At 57.4% G+C, this 13,943-nt stretch overlaps 1 protein-coding gene across 1 annotated transcript; it reads right to left on the bottom strand.

Moving 5' to 3' along the window:
• Positions 1-201: 201 nt before the first annotated feature.
• On the bottom strand, positions 202-12,399 carry CSRNP1 (cysteine and serine rich nuclear protein 1). The gene is made up of 5 exons (XM_036869319.1): positions 12,207-12,399; positions 5,542-5,793; positions 3,281-3,540; positions 2,462-2,776; positions 202-2,366 (listed from the first exon to the last, which is right to left on the bottom strand). Exons 2-5 carry the CDS (start codon positions 5,753-5,755, stop codon positions 1,386-1,388), a joined length of 1,770 nt encoding a protein of 589 aa, XP_036725214.1. The 5' UTR covers positions 5,756-5,793; positions 12,207-12,399; the 3' UTR covers positions 202-1,385.
• Positions 12,400-13,943: the final 1,544 nt, after the last annotated feature.

The following is a 13,943-nucleotide window of genomic DNA, read 5'->3' as shown; positions in this document are numbered from 1 at the left end:
GCTTCCTGTCTCTGAGTTGACTGGCTGGCATGGAAAGAGGCCCAGTGTGTCCCCCACTTCTATCCCCAACACAGCCTCAATGTCCATACTGCCCAGCAGGGCCTGTCTCCCCCTCCCCCTCCCTCCTCACTGCCACCTGAGGGTGTACCTGTGCTCCTGGTCCCACAAATGTGCTCCCAGATCCACAAACGCAGACCACACTGAAAAATAGAGCCTCTTTATTGGTACCTGTAAGCTCAGGTACAAGGTGTTCCCACAAGCTCGCAGGCTGGCAAGGCCTCCTAGGCAAGACGGCAGGCCCAGAGCCTGGGCTTCTTGGCACAGACACAGAAAAATGAATAAATTACAGTTCTAATACTCAGGGACAATATAGAAACTATGATGCGAAATTCAACATCTGCAAACAAATGGCATGAAAGCCATAAGGAGCCACCCCATGCCCTTGGCCAACTGGCCTTAGGGTACGGGCAGGGGGACCAGGCTGGAGTGCGTGCCTGGAAAGCCCTGAGTGGTCAGGGGCATGCTACAGGCCCTGGGGCAGCCCCTTGCCCTCTCTGGGCCTCCTGCTTCCCCCTCCTACATTGATGGGCTTGGAATAAAAGCTGCGGCCTTTGGGGAGGGGGAAGATGGGGCAGAGGACAGGAAGGAGAGGGGGCTGCGTGGGGCAGAAGAGGGTTTTGGTCACGGTTGGTCAGCCCAGCCCCTCCCCCTGCCCAGATGCTGTCCCAGGCCAGCCCCGGCTTGCTCAGCCAGCCGGAGCAGAGCAGCTGCCACATTAGACAGAGGGCTCAACTCCATGCCTGGTCCACACCAAAGTCCCGGCGAGGGCAGGGCTGCGGGACTAAAAGGCAAAGGGACTCGCAGGGGTCTGTGTCCCACCCCGACCCTAGCATTGCCTGCCAGCCACCTAGTCTCCAAATAAATTATTATGGAAATAAATTATAGTCTTCACAGTCCAGAGGATTCAGCAACCCATAAGTCTAGGGCTCAGGGTGGCAGAAGAAGCCTTAAGAAGTGGCTGATTTCAGCCCTGTGTGGCTGTCTTTGGGCTTAGGAACATCACACAAGACCGAAAAGGAGTCTGCAAAGCTCCAGGGGAGCCACATTTCTTCCTGCTCCTGGCACGGCCATGGAAGTGGAAGAGAGGGTGTGGGCATATGGGGGACCAGGCGGCTGAAAGGGGAAGTGCCCCCCACCCCGTCCCCCTTCAGCACAGAAGGTTACAAAAATAAATAAATCAATCCAGAGTGTTGCATGAAAATTAGGAGTGCCCACATGGGAGCCAGCCAATGGGAGACCGTTACAGACAGACAGACCTCAGGGAGCCCCCAATTACAACGAAGCAGCAACAGGGCTCTTGGGGCCGGGAAAAGGCACCCTAACCCTCACACAGACACAGGCTCCACCAGCGACGCTGGGGCAGTGTCCTCAAACAACTGGCCGTCCATGAAGGGAGCCAGGGCCTCGGCGGCTGGCTCAGACAAGCCCATGATGGACTCCAGGAAGCACGTGCTGGCGTCCCCAGGGGGAGAAAAGGCAGGCAGGGCGAAGTGGGGCGCCTCGAGGTTGTCCAGGCTATCAGACACCTTTTGGGAGGTGTAGTGGGGCCCCAGACTGTAGTCTGGCAGGGCCTGGAGCAGCTTGAAGGAGTCACAGGAGGACAAGCTCAGGTCCACTGAGCTGCTCTGGCTGGCATCCGTGATGGCTGGCACCGGGGGGCCGGGGAGGCTGCCTTCCCCCAAGCTTTCAAGGCCACTATTGAGGAAGCAGCTGGCATCCAGGTTGGCGTTTTCATCCAGGATGCCTGACGCGAGGCTGGAGCTGGAATAGCTGTGGGTCCAGCTGGCCAGGCCAGCGGGGTCACCGGTACCAAAGATGTCAGCTGGGTGGAAGCAGCTGAGGTTGTCCAGGCTGCCCACACCCCCTTCCTCCTCCTCCTCCCCCTCTCCGCCCAGGTCAGAGTCACTGAAGCTCAGGATCCGAGCCAGGCTGTCATCGTCCACTCCGGGCTGGAAGCCGGGGCCGGGCAGGGCCGGGTGGGCAGAGCCACTGGGGGCCTCGCTGCTGCTCGATGCTGTGGACGAATCGGTCATGTCGCTGCTGCAGCTGTTGTCTCCCAGCTCGCTGCTCACGGGGGGCTTGGCCAGAGGGAACGTGGGGGCCAGGACCTGCTCGTTGGGGCTGAATGTGGCACCCTGGGCCGGGGCCTCCAGCTCCCCAAGGCTCTCGGCCCCCTGCTCCAGCTGCAGGCGGGTGAGTGTGTGGATGAAATGGGTCTGAACTCGTGCCTGATTAAATTCCACACGGCCCTTAGGGTTCTCACAGCCCTCTCTGCAGCAGCCACAGGGGAACGCTGTGTGGTCCATCTGCAAAGAAAGCAGAGGTGCAGGTGAGGATCCGGCTGAGCCCGGAGAAGCCCCTGACTCAGGCTCGCCTTCCCAGCCCCGCCTGGCTCCCGTACCTGGCACTTGATGCCCGCCAGGCTACAGCTGCAGGTCTCAGGATCACAGACCCTGTCACAGCGACAGCCACAGTCCTCCCGGGACTGGCGCAGGGCCTGCAGCTCTCGCTTCTCCTCGCGATCGATTCTCCGCACGCCCGAGGCCCGCAGCAGAGCCCGCCGCTTCCGGGCTGGGTAGGGCTGGAGGAAGGTCATTTCCTCCAACTGGCCACCTGCCATGGCCACTGCCAAATCCTCCTCCACAAAGGCATCATCTATGGTGTCCACTGTAAGCGGCAGGCCGGCCTCTGTCTTGGGTATCCCGGTCTCCGAAAGCTGTGTCCAGAGAAGAGAGGAGGGACGTGAGAGGCAGACACGGATGCGGTTTCTGGCAGCATCGGTCACTTGATAAATACCTCCCTGCCACGTGCTTACTCTCTCTGGGCTGGGCACTGTGGATGCCATAGTGAATGGGACAGCCAAGAAAACACCCTCAGGGCATTTGCAAACAGGTTTCCTATTCATGTCATTCCCCAGTTCGTGGACAAACCCCCTCCCCCAGACAGATACACCAACCCCCGGTGTCCCATCCACTCCCCCTCCCCAGTGAGGTCAGGCATATTCAGGCACCACGCCCCCAGCCCTGCAGCAAACAGGAGACCTTCTATACCCATCTGCCTGCAGATAATTTGGCAGCAAACCCTGATCAGGCCAATCACAGCCCCACAGGCCTCCCAAAAACACAACAAGCAAATCGGCATCCACCCTGACACCTGTCCCCCCAAGGCTAGGACTTCCGAGCAACTCCTGGGGCGAGGGCCATGCAGAGGGTCTCCCCACCTTCCATCTCAGCGCCTCCAGCTTCTCCTCCTTCAAGCGTAGGCGCAGCTTCTCTTGCCGTGCCCGGGCTTGCTCCTGCGTAAACTCGGCCAGGGAGAAGCGGCGGTAGGCACTGTGGCGGGAGGCCATACCCAGGGTGCAGCCGCCGCGGCTAGGCACACTGGTGAAGCCCTGGCACCGAGGGAAGTAGAAGACAGTGATGCCATCGAAGGCTACCCGGCCTGGGCGCTTCCGGGGGGCCCGCTTCAGGATGGACAGGGCTGGAAGGCAGGCAGGGGAGGGGCGGGCATTAGTTCTCCGTGAGGCAGGGCCTAACCCCCAGGAGGTGATGCTGAACCATCTCTCCTCACACTCCTCCCACCCCAAAAAAGAAATGAATCTGAGCCTAGGAGCCGGCCTGGCCGAGACTGGAACTGGTAAAATGCAACATCACCCTATGTCAACACTGGCTCATTGTTATTTACCAGTCCAAATGAGAGCATTAAACATCTTTCCCATCTTTAGTAGCCATTTACAGTTCCCCTGCACAGTTTCCTATAGTTCTTTTTTTTTTCTTTTTGTAGCGGGGGGGGGGGGGGGGGGGGCGGGCGGTGAGTGCCATGGGGCATGCGGGATCTTAGTTTCCTGACCAGGGATGGAACCCGTGCCCCCTGCAGTGGAAGCATGGAGTCTTAACCACTGGGCCACCAGGGAAGTCCCTCTATAGTTCTTAAAAAATTTATTTGTAGGAGCTTTTTATATATATTCAATATTAGACATTAATCATCTAACCTATCTGTGCAAATATTTTAGTCCTTTTTTTTTTTTAACATCTTTATTGGAGTATAGTTGCTTTACAATGTTGTGTTAGTTTCTGCTAGTCCTTTATTTTTGCTTGTGGGCTTTTACGAAATAATTTCTAAGGTTTATGTAATCAAAAGTATATTGAGCTCTTCCTTTATAGCTTCTGCATTTTGCAACAAGCTTAGAAAGGTCTACCCTTTATAAGTTATTAAGTATGTTAATTAGTAAGCTATGTATTGGCATATTCGATATATATATTGGTATATTATTGATTTTTATTAGGTTGAACCATAAGAAGTTACCATGAAATAATCAAATCGTAGCAATTCCATATATTTAAACTTAATATATTAATTGTGTACCCAGCTACCTGAGGGAATTCCCTTCTAATAGGTTTTCTGTATACATATTCTTGAATTTATCATGTAGTCGAACACCTGCAAATCATGGCAATTTTGCCTGTCCCAATCCAGTATATTTCTCATTCTCTTTGCTAACTGAATTGTCTAGCACTTCCTGAACAATGTCAGCTAACAGTGGTGACAGACAGTGTCCTCATCTTGTTCCTGACTATTCTTATCATACAGAGGGTCTTATCTGGAAGGAATATTACATGTTATCAAATATTCTTTCAGTATCTACAGCGGCTCTTATATTTTTCCTCCTCTGACATAGTCATTTGGTAAACTATATGATTAGATTTTATAGTATTAAACCATCCTTGTACTTCCAGAGTAAACCCATAGTAGTTTAGTCAGTTAATGTACTGTTAGATTCTATCTGGTAAAAATTATATACTTTTTCATGTATAATGTACAGATATGCATATAGTACATAAATAGACATATCTGTGGTATTAAGACATCACGGTGGGGAGGATCAGGGAAAAAATGTCTCAATGGGCTCCTTGGGGTTTGGGGTGCAATAATGAAAAATAAGGTTGAGAAACACTGCTCTAGGGCCACCTTTGTCAGTTTGGAATCAGAATTACGCAAGCTTGAAAAAATAACTGGGAAAAAACCTTTTCACTGCGTTCAGGCAAAGCCAAACAGCATTTTGCTAGGCGAGGGACCGGCCTGACAGGCCCCGCAGCACAGAAGCGTGGGGTGTGGGACTCGGGCAGTTCAGTTGGTAGAGGATAGGGAGCCAGCTGGAGAAACAAAACAGGAACTGAGGGACAGAGCTGGGCGGGAAGGCCCCAGGGCCACTGAGGAGCCCTGCCCTGAACATGATGACTTCTAAGCTGGAGAGTCCCAAGGTTAAAGGTGAATGTAGCTGGACCCAAGTACCTCTGGACAGGGGGCATTCCCGAGTGACCCCTGTAGGACAGGAAGTGGATGAGGTGGGGAGTCAAGCAGGGAAGCTAAAGCCATGGGGACACGACCTCCAGAGGCCAGAACGACTTCATCAGGGCCCCCCAATTTCATCTTCAGGAAGGAAAGAGGGGTGTAATGCGTTCCCAGGGTGAAGGGACTCACGGGTGAAACTTCGGGGGCCACAGAAGTCGCGGTCAGGCAAGGGCATCTGATCCCAGGGGCCCTCCTCATCTGAGTCCCACGATGGGGAGGCCGAAGAGCTCGGGGAGCAGGAGGGAGAGTGGCAGCCCGAGGAGGACAAAGAGGAGGAGGACGAGCAGAGCGAGGAGGAGTCCTCGTCCAGCTGGTCAAACTTCCTCTTCAGCAGCCCAGTCATGGTGGTGAGGGGTACGCTGGGGTCTGGGCACAGACAGCCTGGAACAGGAAGGGGAAAGCTCTAGGTGGCAGGCCTGAGGGCAGGAGGTGGGCACCCAGCCCTGGCCATCACCTCTCCCACCCACCCTCCGAGGCAGCCCAGGCCCTCCCCGAGGAGCCCTACATGCCAAGGCCAAGTCTCTAGTAGGCTTCTTTGCACCAGACGGAGCACTGAGATCCAAACCATCGTCCTGGCCCTTACAGACTCCCGCCACCTCTGCCCCAAAGGCTTCCTGGGACAGCGCCGGGCACCTTCCCCTCTACCTCCTGTAACCCACCTACACGCAAGCACACGCCAGACCGACACATGGACCGACAGACCTCAGCCTGGCCACGCTCATTCCCCGGCAGGAATCCTGGGGCTGACTCACTGGCTGGGTGATTCACACAGTTGCATCTGTGTGCCTTTGTGTGTGTGAGGCTGGGCGCACGCCGGCAGCCTGCACAGCCCTTGTACAGTGGCTCTTCCTCCTCCTCCTCCTGCCCCTAGCACACCCACAGACACGCCGCCCCGCACACCCCGGCAACGGGCCCTCGTTCAGGGCCAGGCTGACCAGGACTCAGGGAACAGGGTGGCTTTGACACCAGCCCCAATTTCCAGCGTCCAACTTCCCTGTGGTGGAGCTGCTCGGACTCTCCCTTAGAAACCCCCGCCCACAAGAGAAGTCCCCGGCCTCCAGGCCTGACTGGGGCCAGAGCCACCTGGGCTTTGTGTCTCTTTAGCATCTCCTGTTTGATCTTCAAAATTCACCTTCATCTTGCCTTCCACTCCAATACTAACCCTGTTTGTTTGAAATAACTTCCTAGGGAAATTATTTTCTCCCCTTGAGAAAAAACCCTCTTCTAGTAAAACTGACCAGCCAAGACGACGCTCTCCCGTCCGTAGCTGGGTGACTTGGAGCACCCCAGGATACACTGCTTGCTGTGTCTCCCCTTTAAGGGTCTCAGCCCTCCACAGGAGTGCAACCAGAGATTCCCACAGCTTGGCTGGCCTCAATCGAGTGGAGGGCACTTGGGGTTCCTTCCCTGAAATGCTGCAGCAAATAACAACCCCTTCCACTGCTTGGGAATCCCCAAAGGACTCGGTCCTTAGGGCTGAGCCCAGCTACCTTGTCTCTCTGTGCCTCCTGAGCACTCAGGGCTGGGCCCCAGGAGGTCACCAGGAGGAAGGGGAAACGATGCAGAGGCCCCAGTGCTGGGGAGCCCCTCCCCCACTGCCATCACAGGAAATGAGAGTGAACAGGAAAAACCAACCAGAAGGCTGGCGATCTCCCCTACTCAGGTGTCCTTTCTAAACACCCCTATCCCCGTTTGCCTAGCCTTCCACAAAATCTGTGGATCCCAGACCCAGGCGGTGTGCCGTCAACCAACTTGCTAGATGAAATTCATCCCAGGGACAGCCTCTCCCCACAGGCACATGAGCAGCAAGAGAAGCTCCCCGACTTGCCAACCCTCCAACAACAACGGGCCCAGGGAAGGAGGACACACAGGTGTTTCCGGGGGCTTCTCAGCAAATAGTTTCTCAGGCTTGGCACCCCCACACCCCCCAGGGTCAAACCACAAACAAACACAACCCAGCTCTCAGCTGACCTGAAGGCTCTCACAGGAGATGCAGGAACTCATGGCCCAGAGGCAGGCATACACTCACATACACACAAGCAGACAGAGCACAGAGGCACCCAGACACAGAAACACACAAGGACAAACCACAACCCACGCATCTTGTCCCCACCACAATCCCGCTGGGAGACCCCATCCTTTCCCAAACTCCAGATGCTGTCTACAGGGTGCTGAATGCCTTCCTAATCACACACCTAAGCCTGAGATTCCCCCAAACCAAAGGCTCACTTGGTCTCTCTGCCTGGCCATCCCTTAGAAACAAAATACTGCAGGCCCCAAATCGAACCCCTTGTCTCTGTTCCCCACCCCCCATGCCATCTGTTCCTCTTCCTGTGTTCCCTATCTTAGTAACAGCACTGCCACCCACCCACTTACTCAAGCCAGAAACCTGCAGTCATCCTCAACTCCTTCCTGTCTCCCTCCATCCACATCCAGTCACCCAGTCCTGGAAGTACACATTAGCTCATTTAAGCCACACAAGGCCAGGCACAGACTTGGTAGGTATCACGGAGGCCACCCAGCATAGTGTTAAGAAAACCTTGGCTCCAGAACCAGACTGCTTACATTCGAACCCTGGCTCGGCTATCAGTTGGCTGGGTGACCCTGGGCAAGTTCCTTAACTTCTCTGTGTCTTCAATTCTTTGTCTTACAACCTCACAGGGATGGGAAGTTTACGTGAATCATTACATGTCAGGTTCTTAGAACAGTGGTAAATGCTTGGTGAATGTGTCATTCTACACTGAGAAAAAAAGAAAGAGCTCCTGGATACACACAATACAGATGGATCTCACTGATATCATGTTGAGTGACAGAAGCCAGACACAAGATTACATGTGAACGAAGTTCAAGAAAAGGCAAACCCAATCAGTGATGATACAATTCAGAATCGTGGTTATCCAGCAAGTGGGAAGGGCATGCACTGGGGACAGTCATAAGGGAATTTTCCCGGGGCAGGGGCGGGGGGGGGGGGTCGGGGGTGAGGGGTGTCTAGAAATATTCTATGTTGATCTGGGTGGTGGTTCCATGAGTGTCTAAAACATCTCACTGTACACATAAGATTCATATACTTTGTGCATTTTACGTATGTCACCTTCAATTCTGAAAGTCTGTTACCCCTATGTCTCTGTTCCACTGCTACTACCCATGTCCCCTGCCTCTGTTCCTGCCCCCTGCCCGCAGCCACTCTTTACCCTGCAGCTAGAGTGATCTTATTAAACCGCGTGTCTATCTACTGCCACCCCCATGCAGAAAATCATTCCCTAAGGGGAGCCCTTAGGATCAAGTCCACAATTCCAAAAGAGGCTGAAAAAGGCCTGGCTGCTGCCTGCCCTCCAGATTCATCACGCAAGACTCTCCCCACCCCCCTCACTTTATACTCCAGCTGAACTTGCAGTTGCCCAAATGGCCACGACCTGCTCACCTCCTGGCCTTTGCACAAGCTGGAACCCAGCCTCACTCCCCTTTAGAAGTCACCTCCAAGAAGGCCTCCCTGAAACCCTCACTCCTCCCCACTACATGCCTCTCTGGGCTCCCGCGGGCTCTGGGATTCCCCCACCACAGCCCTTACGGCCCCGTCCTGCAATGGCCTCACTGCTCATCTCCCTCATGCCAGGATGAAGGCCTCTCGGCCTGATCGGCACTGTGCCTGTGCCTGGAATAGAGTCTGGCACAGAGAAGGCTCCTGAGGACCATCAGAGGTAGGCAGCTGACGCTGCAGATCAGGTATACACAGAGAAACGATTTAGGCACATGAGGTGTCTGGGGCCCACTGGTCAGTGTGCCCTCCTCCTGCTCCTGTCACAGTTAGTTGGAGGGGAGGACGTGCCCATCCCCCAACCTGTGCCTGAGGGTTTGAGCAAGAATAGCACCCAGAAGGGGGTAACTCTGAGAGCAGGAAAAGGAAGCTCAGGCTGCAGGCAGGTGCCAACACAGGCATCTCAGGAGGTTCCCCAAGAGTAAACAGATAGAAGGAGTGTTAAGGAAGCAGGTTCAAGCCAGACACCCTGGCTCTGCCTCAGGGATGTCTACAGAATGGGAGCTTAAGGTGAGGGGGTTATAAACTCCAAGGCTGCAGACAGGGAAACAGGGACACAGGAAAGCTACAGCCTGTGGTGCAGGTTCTAATGAGGAGCACCCAGCAAACTCTGCAGACCTGGAAATGGGAAATCATCTCCTCCCTGACACTGGGGGAGGAGGAAAAGCCCCTGGCTCTTGTGCTTGGCCGCCCGACCTAGGGATCCAGAGGCTGAGAGAGGCAGAGGCAGATGAGACAAAAAGACTCAGCCAGAGACAGGAGAGGCCAAGTCAGAAAAGGAATGAGAGATAGTGAAAGAGTCCAAGAAAAGTGTCAGACAGTGAGTCAGAGGGTGGGGGAGGGGCCCTCAGCAGCTACCCAGGAATCAAGATCCTGACCGTGGCACCGTTCCCAGGGTGAGCACAGCCCCCTCCGAGGGTCCTGGAGGAAGGAAAAGCAATTCCCAGGAGCCGGCTCAGACAGAAATACCACACCCCCAAGGAGCCCCAGAGACAGGCCCTGAATCGAAGAGAACCAGGCTTCTTCCGGGATCTGCCTGGGCCCTGAGAATCAGGCCGCCCTGCCGTCACCACTCACAGAAGCTGACAGCCCAGGAGGAGGAGGGGCGCCTCCCCACCCTACTAGCCACAACTATCTACACACTCAGGCCACACCATGTGAGCCGAGGGAAGGCCACCTCACCCTGGGTACCAGGCAAACAAAGGCTGTTTGGGGGCAGGAATCCCCAGGCCTCTGAAAAGTCACACCAACTCCTCTTCGACCACAGCAGTCCCAATGCCCTGGCCCCCAGTTAGAGCTGGTATTGGGAAGGGGGCACCTTCAGCTGCCTCCACCCTCCTTCAGGAATTTGAAGACTGTCCTTTAACCTCAGAGTCCCAGGCCTTGGCCAGGCCAGGCCAGCTCCCCGCAGTACCTGGGGTCAGATGACCTCGGATCCTCAGGAACTACTTACTGGCAGAAGGAGAGAGCACCTCTGAGCACCTCAGGCCCCCACGGGGATTGGCTAGAAAGGCAGCCAGGGCAGCCCAGAGAGGGCAGGCAGGAAGCCTTGGCACACCCCTCCCCCACCCATCCCTCCAAAAGTGATCCCCAGGGGAGGGGACAGTTCCTCAGCCTTGGCCTCCAGGGCCTGGCACTGGGGGGGTGCCAAATGTTTGCAGGCTACATGAGGCAATTGCTCCTGCAGAAAGGAAACTGCACCTGACAGAGACTGCTTCCTCCACCTAAGCGAGGCCCCCTTCACTCTCATTCATTCATTCCTTCAACAAATATTTATGGAGCGCCTATGACATGCCAAGCACTGTGTCACACACCTGGGCATACAGGGAGCAAGACACAGACCAGTGCTGCCCCCCTGAAGCTTTGAGTTTAGTGGGGAGGAGTATAATGAGTTACAAACCGTGTTGAGTGCTGGGATGGAGGGTGGGAGGGGTACAGCTTGGGGTGAAGACAGGTCTCTTGGAGTAAAGGATGGGATGTAGGAAAAGCTCCAGAGAGAGAGGGGGGCACAGGAAGCATGAGGGACTTGAAGAGGAAGAGGCAGAGAGATGAGGGGGAAGGGGCGGCCTGGGACGGGGCTTCAGGAGCCAGGGAGCCAGGGCTGACAGGGCAGGCTTTAGCCTGAGGGCACAGGAAGCCACAGAAGGGTTGAAGTAGGGAGTGACAATACCAGATTTGCATTTTAAAAAGATGGCTCAGCAAGGGACAGAAGGGGGTGTGACCGGTTGGACCAAGCTGCCAGAGCTAGGTGAGAGATGACAGGCCAAAGGCTTAGGAGAAAGGGGAAGGGAACCTGGTGACCTCTGGAGGTGGGGACCAAAGAAGGCAGTGATGATGAGGATTTGGGGGTAAGCTATGAGTTCCGCTCCAGAGGACTGTGAGACATCTGAGTGGAGGTGTCGAGTGGGCAGTGGAGCCGGGGAGGGACCCCCTTGTGTCAGGAGTGTGGGCGGTGTGTGACTGTGCCAGGGAGCAGGAGTGACTAAGTGTGTGACGGCTGCTGTAGTGTGGGCATCTCAACAGTGCCGTGCCGGTGTAAGGGCCCCCGGGGAGGGGAAACTGAGGACCTGTAGGAAGTACGTGCTGGGGAGGGAGCCGTACGTGGGAGAAGCCTACATGTGCCCGCGGGTGGCCGGTGTAGCTGCGCCCGTGACTCACAGCGGTGGCCTCTGCGTGTGACGGTGACTGACAAACAGGTGAGCGTACGACACAATCCCTCCTCCTCCCTCCCTCCCGGGGTCCGTGACTCACGGAGCCTCACTCCACGCTCACCCCTCCACTCCCTCCCTGACTGACGCCGGGCACTCGCCGCAGCCCCGGCACCCGCCCCCGGGGGGAGCCCGAGGAGGAAGGCGACAAATGTCACCTGCTCCGGCCATGCGAGGAACTTCTGAAAAGTTCTCAGGCAACTGGGTCAAAAGGGAACTCACCCGCGGACGCGCGCCCGTCGCCAGCCCGCCGCCAGCCCGCCGCCAGCGCGCAACCCCGGCTCGGCAGCCACCCGCCCCGCGCTCGGGGCGCCGTGACCTGTTGGGGTCCCGGCGGCGGGGGAGGGGAGCGGAAAACCTGAGACTGTCGCCTCCCGGTCTCCCGACCCGGACTCCGGCCGTGGCGCGCCGTCCGTGGCCGGGCTGTCCCCGCCCCGGCACCCGCTCAAAGTGGCGGGGGGCAAACGGCAGGGTCCGGGAAGCAGCGCGTCCCATGCGAGACACCCCCTCCTCAAGGTCCCGTCCCCCGGCCCGGAGCCCACGGTGCTGACCTGCGATCCGGACGCTCGCCAAGGGCAACGCCGCGACCCGCGTCCTGGCCGGGAACGCCCCCTGCGCTGCGACCCCGCGCTCGCTCGCTCGCTCGCTCGCTAGCTCGGCGGGCAGCCGTCGGCCCAGCAGCCCCTCGCTCTGCGCGTCCGGCAGCGGCGGCGGCGGCGGGAGACTGGCTGCGCCCGGCCCCGCCCGCAGCTCCGCCCTCCTCGTCAGTGGAAAACTCCGGGGCTCACGGCGCTGACGCACGCCGGGCCTCCCGCCTGCCGCCCCGCCCAGCCCCGCCCCGGTGGCACCGCCCCCCCCGCCCCGGAGGCACCGCAACCCCCGGCCCGAGCCAACTAAGCGGCCGCGGGCCTCCCTGTGGACTCTGACCCCGCGCCAGCGCCGCGGGCGCTCTCGGCCCCCAGCCTCTCCCGCGCCCCTCCGCCGCCCTCCCCCGGGCCCTCTCCCGCACGCGTTCCGAGAGTCTCCGACACTCCCGGCAGGCCGAGCAGGTCGGGAAGATCCCCACCTCTGCTCGCGGCCCCCGTTTACAGATCGGTACACTGAGGCCCGGAGCAGCGCGGAGCGTCCGTTAGGCCACCCGGCGGTGGCAGAGCCCAGGCCTCCTACACGCCCTAACCGCCACCGAGCCCGAGGCAGTTTACTATAATCCCATCAAACGTTCCCTCCTCTGCCCCCTTCCTACCCCCCACCCCCAGATCGCCTGGAAAGTATACTCTGGGGATGAAACGGGTGGGGGATGGGAGTAGAGATAGGGGGTTGGGGGAGAAGGTAATCCTTGGTCCCGACCTTCACCTCTGCCCATGGGCCAGAGACTCTGCAGAAGCCCTGAGCTAGGGGTTCCTATAACAGCTTATCCCCATCCCCACCGCCACCCGATCCCTCTCTTAAAAAAGAAGAAAAAAAAAAAGGCTGGTTTCTTCTCAGCCAAACCCTGGCCACTTAAAATGGCCCACTGCCCGCTCTGCTCCCGCCAAGGCCTTTCCTGGGTAGGGGCCAACTCTCCCAGTATTACTGCGCCGGGGAAAGTGTGTGCATGCCCCGGCAGCGTGTTCTGGCCCAGGAACCCACCCTCCGCCCCTCTTCCCAAGTGCTGGTCAGATCCTACCCACCACGCGTGCCCTGAGCGTTTCTAACCTCACACCTTTGCTGCAGGTGTTCCTCTCACCTGGAACGCCTTCTTGCCCTCTCGCTGCTTACCAGAATCCCACCGCCTTTAAGGTCTCAGCTTGCACTGCCTCCTCCAGGGAGCCTTCGTGGGAGCCTGACCCTCCCCCCTCCCAGTCTGGCTCCCGCTGCATTCTGGGTTCTTCTCTGACTGTCCTAGAAGAACGCTGTCTGTGACTAGCCCAGCCCTCAGGATTCCTTTCTACCTCACTCCAGGTGGCGGGTGGGGGTGACCTGTCCTGCCTGGATGGCATCTGGGGTAGAGATGATGGTAAGGGCCCCTCTAGCCACAGGTGTGTATGTGGAGGGGGCCAGGAGGGGTCTGCCTGCCCTTTACCTTTCTAAGGAAGAACCCTAGGAGGAATGCAGGTTGGGGGAAGCTACAGCCCCTGTTCTTGCCGGATGCTTTGAATGTGCAGGGGGGCCTGCAGCGGGGAGGTGTCTGGACAGCTGGAGCCAACCTTTCAGTGACTTCCCAGTGCCCTCAGGATGAAGTCTCAACTCTGTGGGGCCTACAAAGCCAGAATAATCAGGTCCTTGCCCACCTTTGCAACCTCACCTCT

The sequence above is a fragment of the Balaenoptera musculus genome, chromosome 11, assembly GCF_009873245.2.
Source record: "Balaenoptera musculus isolate JJ_BM4_2016_0621 chromosome 11, mBalMus1.pri.v3, whole genome shotgun sequence".
NCBI lineage: Eukaryota > Metazoa > Chordata > Mammalia > Artiodactyla > Balaenopteridae > Balaenoptera > Balaenoptera musculus.
This window is presented reverse-complemented; position numbering and strand designations above follow the sequence as displayed.

Coding starts and splice junctions, on each gene's coding strand:
- CSRNP1 (XM_036869319.1), bottom strand. CDS start 5,755: ATGACTGGGCTGCTGAAGAGGAAGTTTGACCAGCTGGACGAGGACTCC. Junction 3,541..5,541: donor TGGCCCCCGAAGTTTCACCC/GTGAGTCCCTTC, acceptor CCTGCCTTCCAG/CCCTGTCCATCCTGAAGCGG. Junction 2,367..2,461: donor TGGCGGGCATCAAGTGCCAG/GTACGGGAGCCA, acceptor CTTTCTTTGCAG/ATGGACCACACAGCGTTCCC.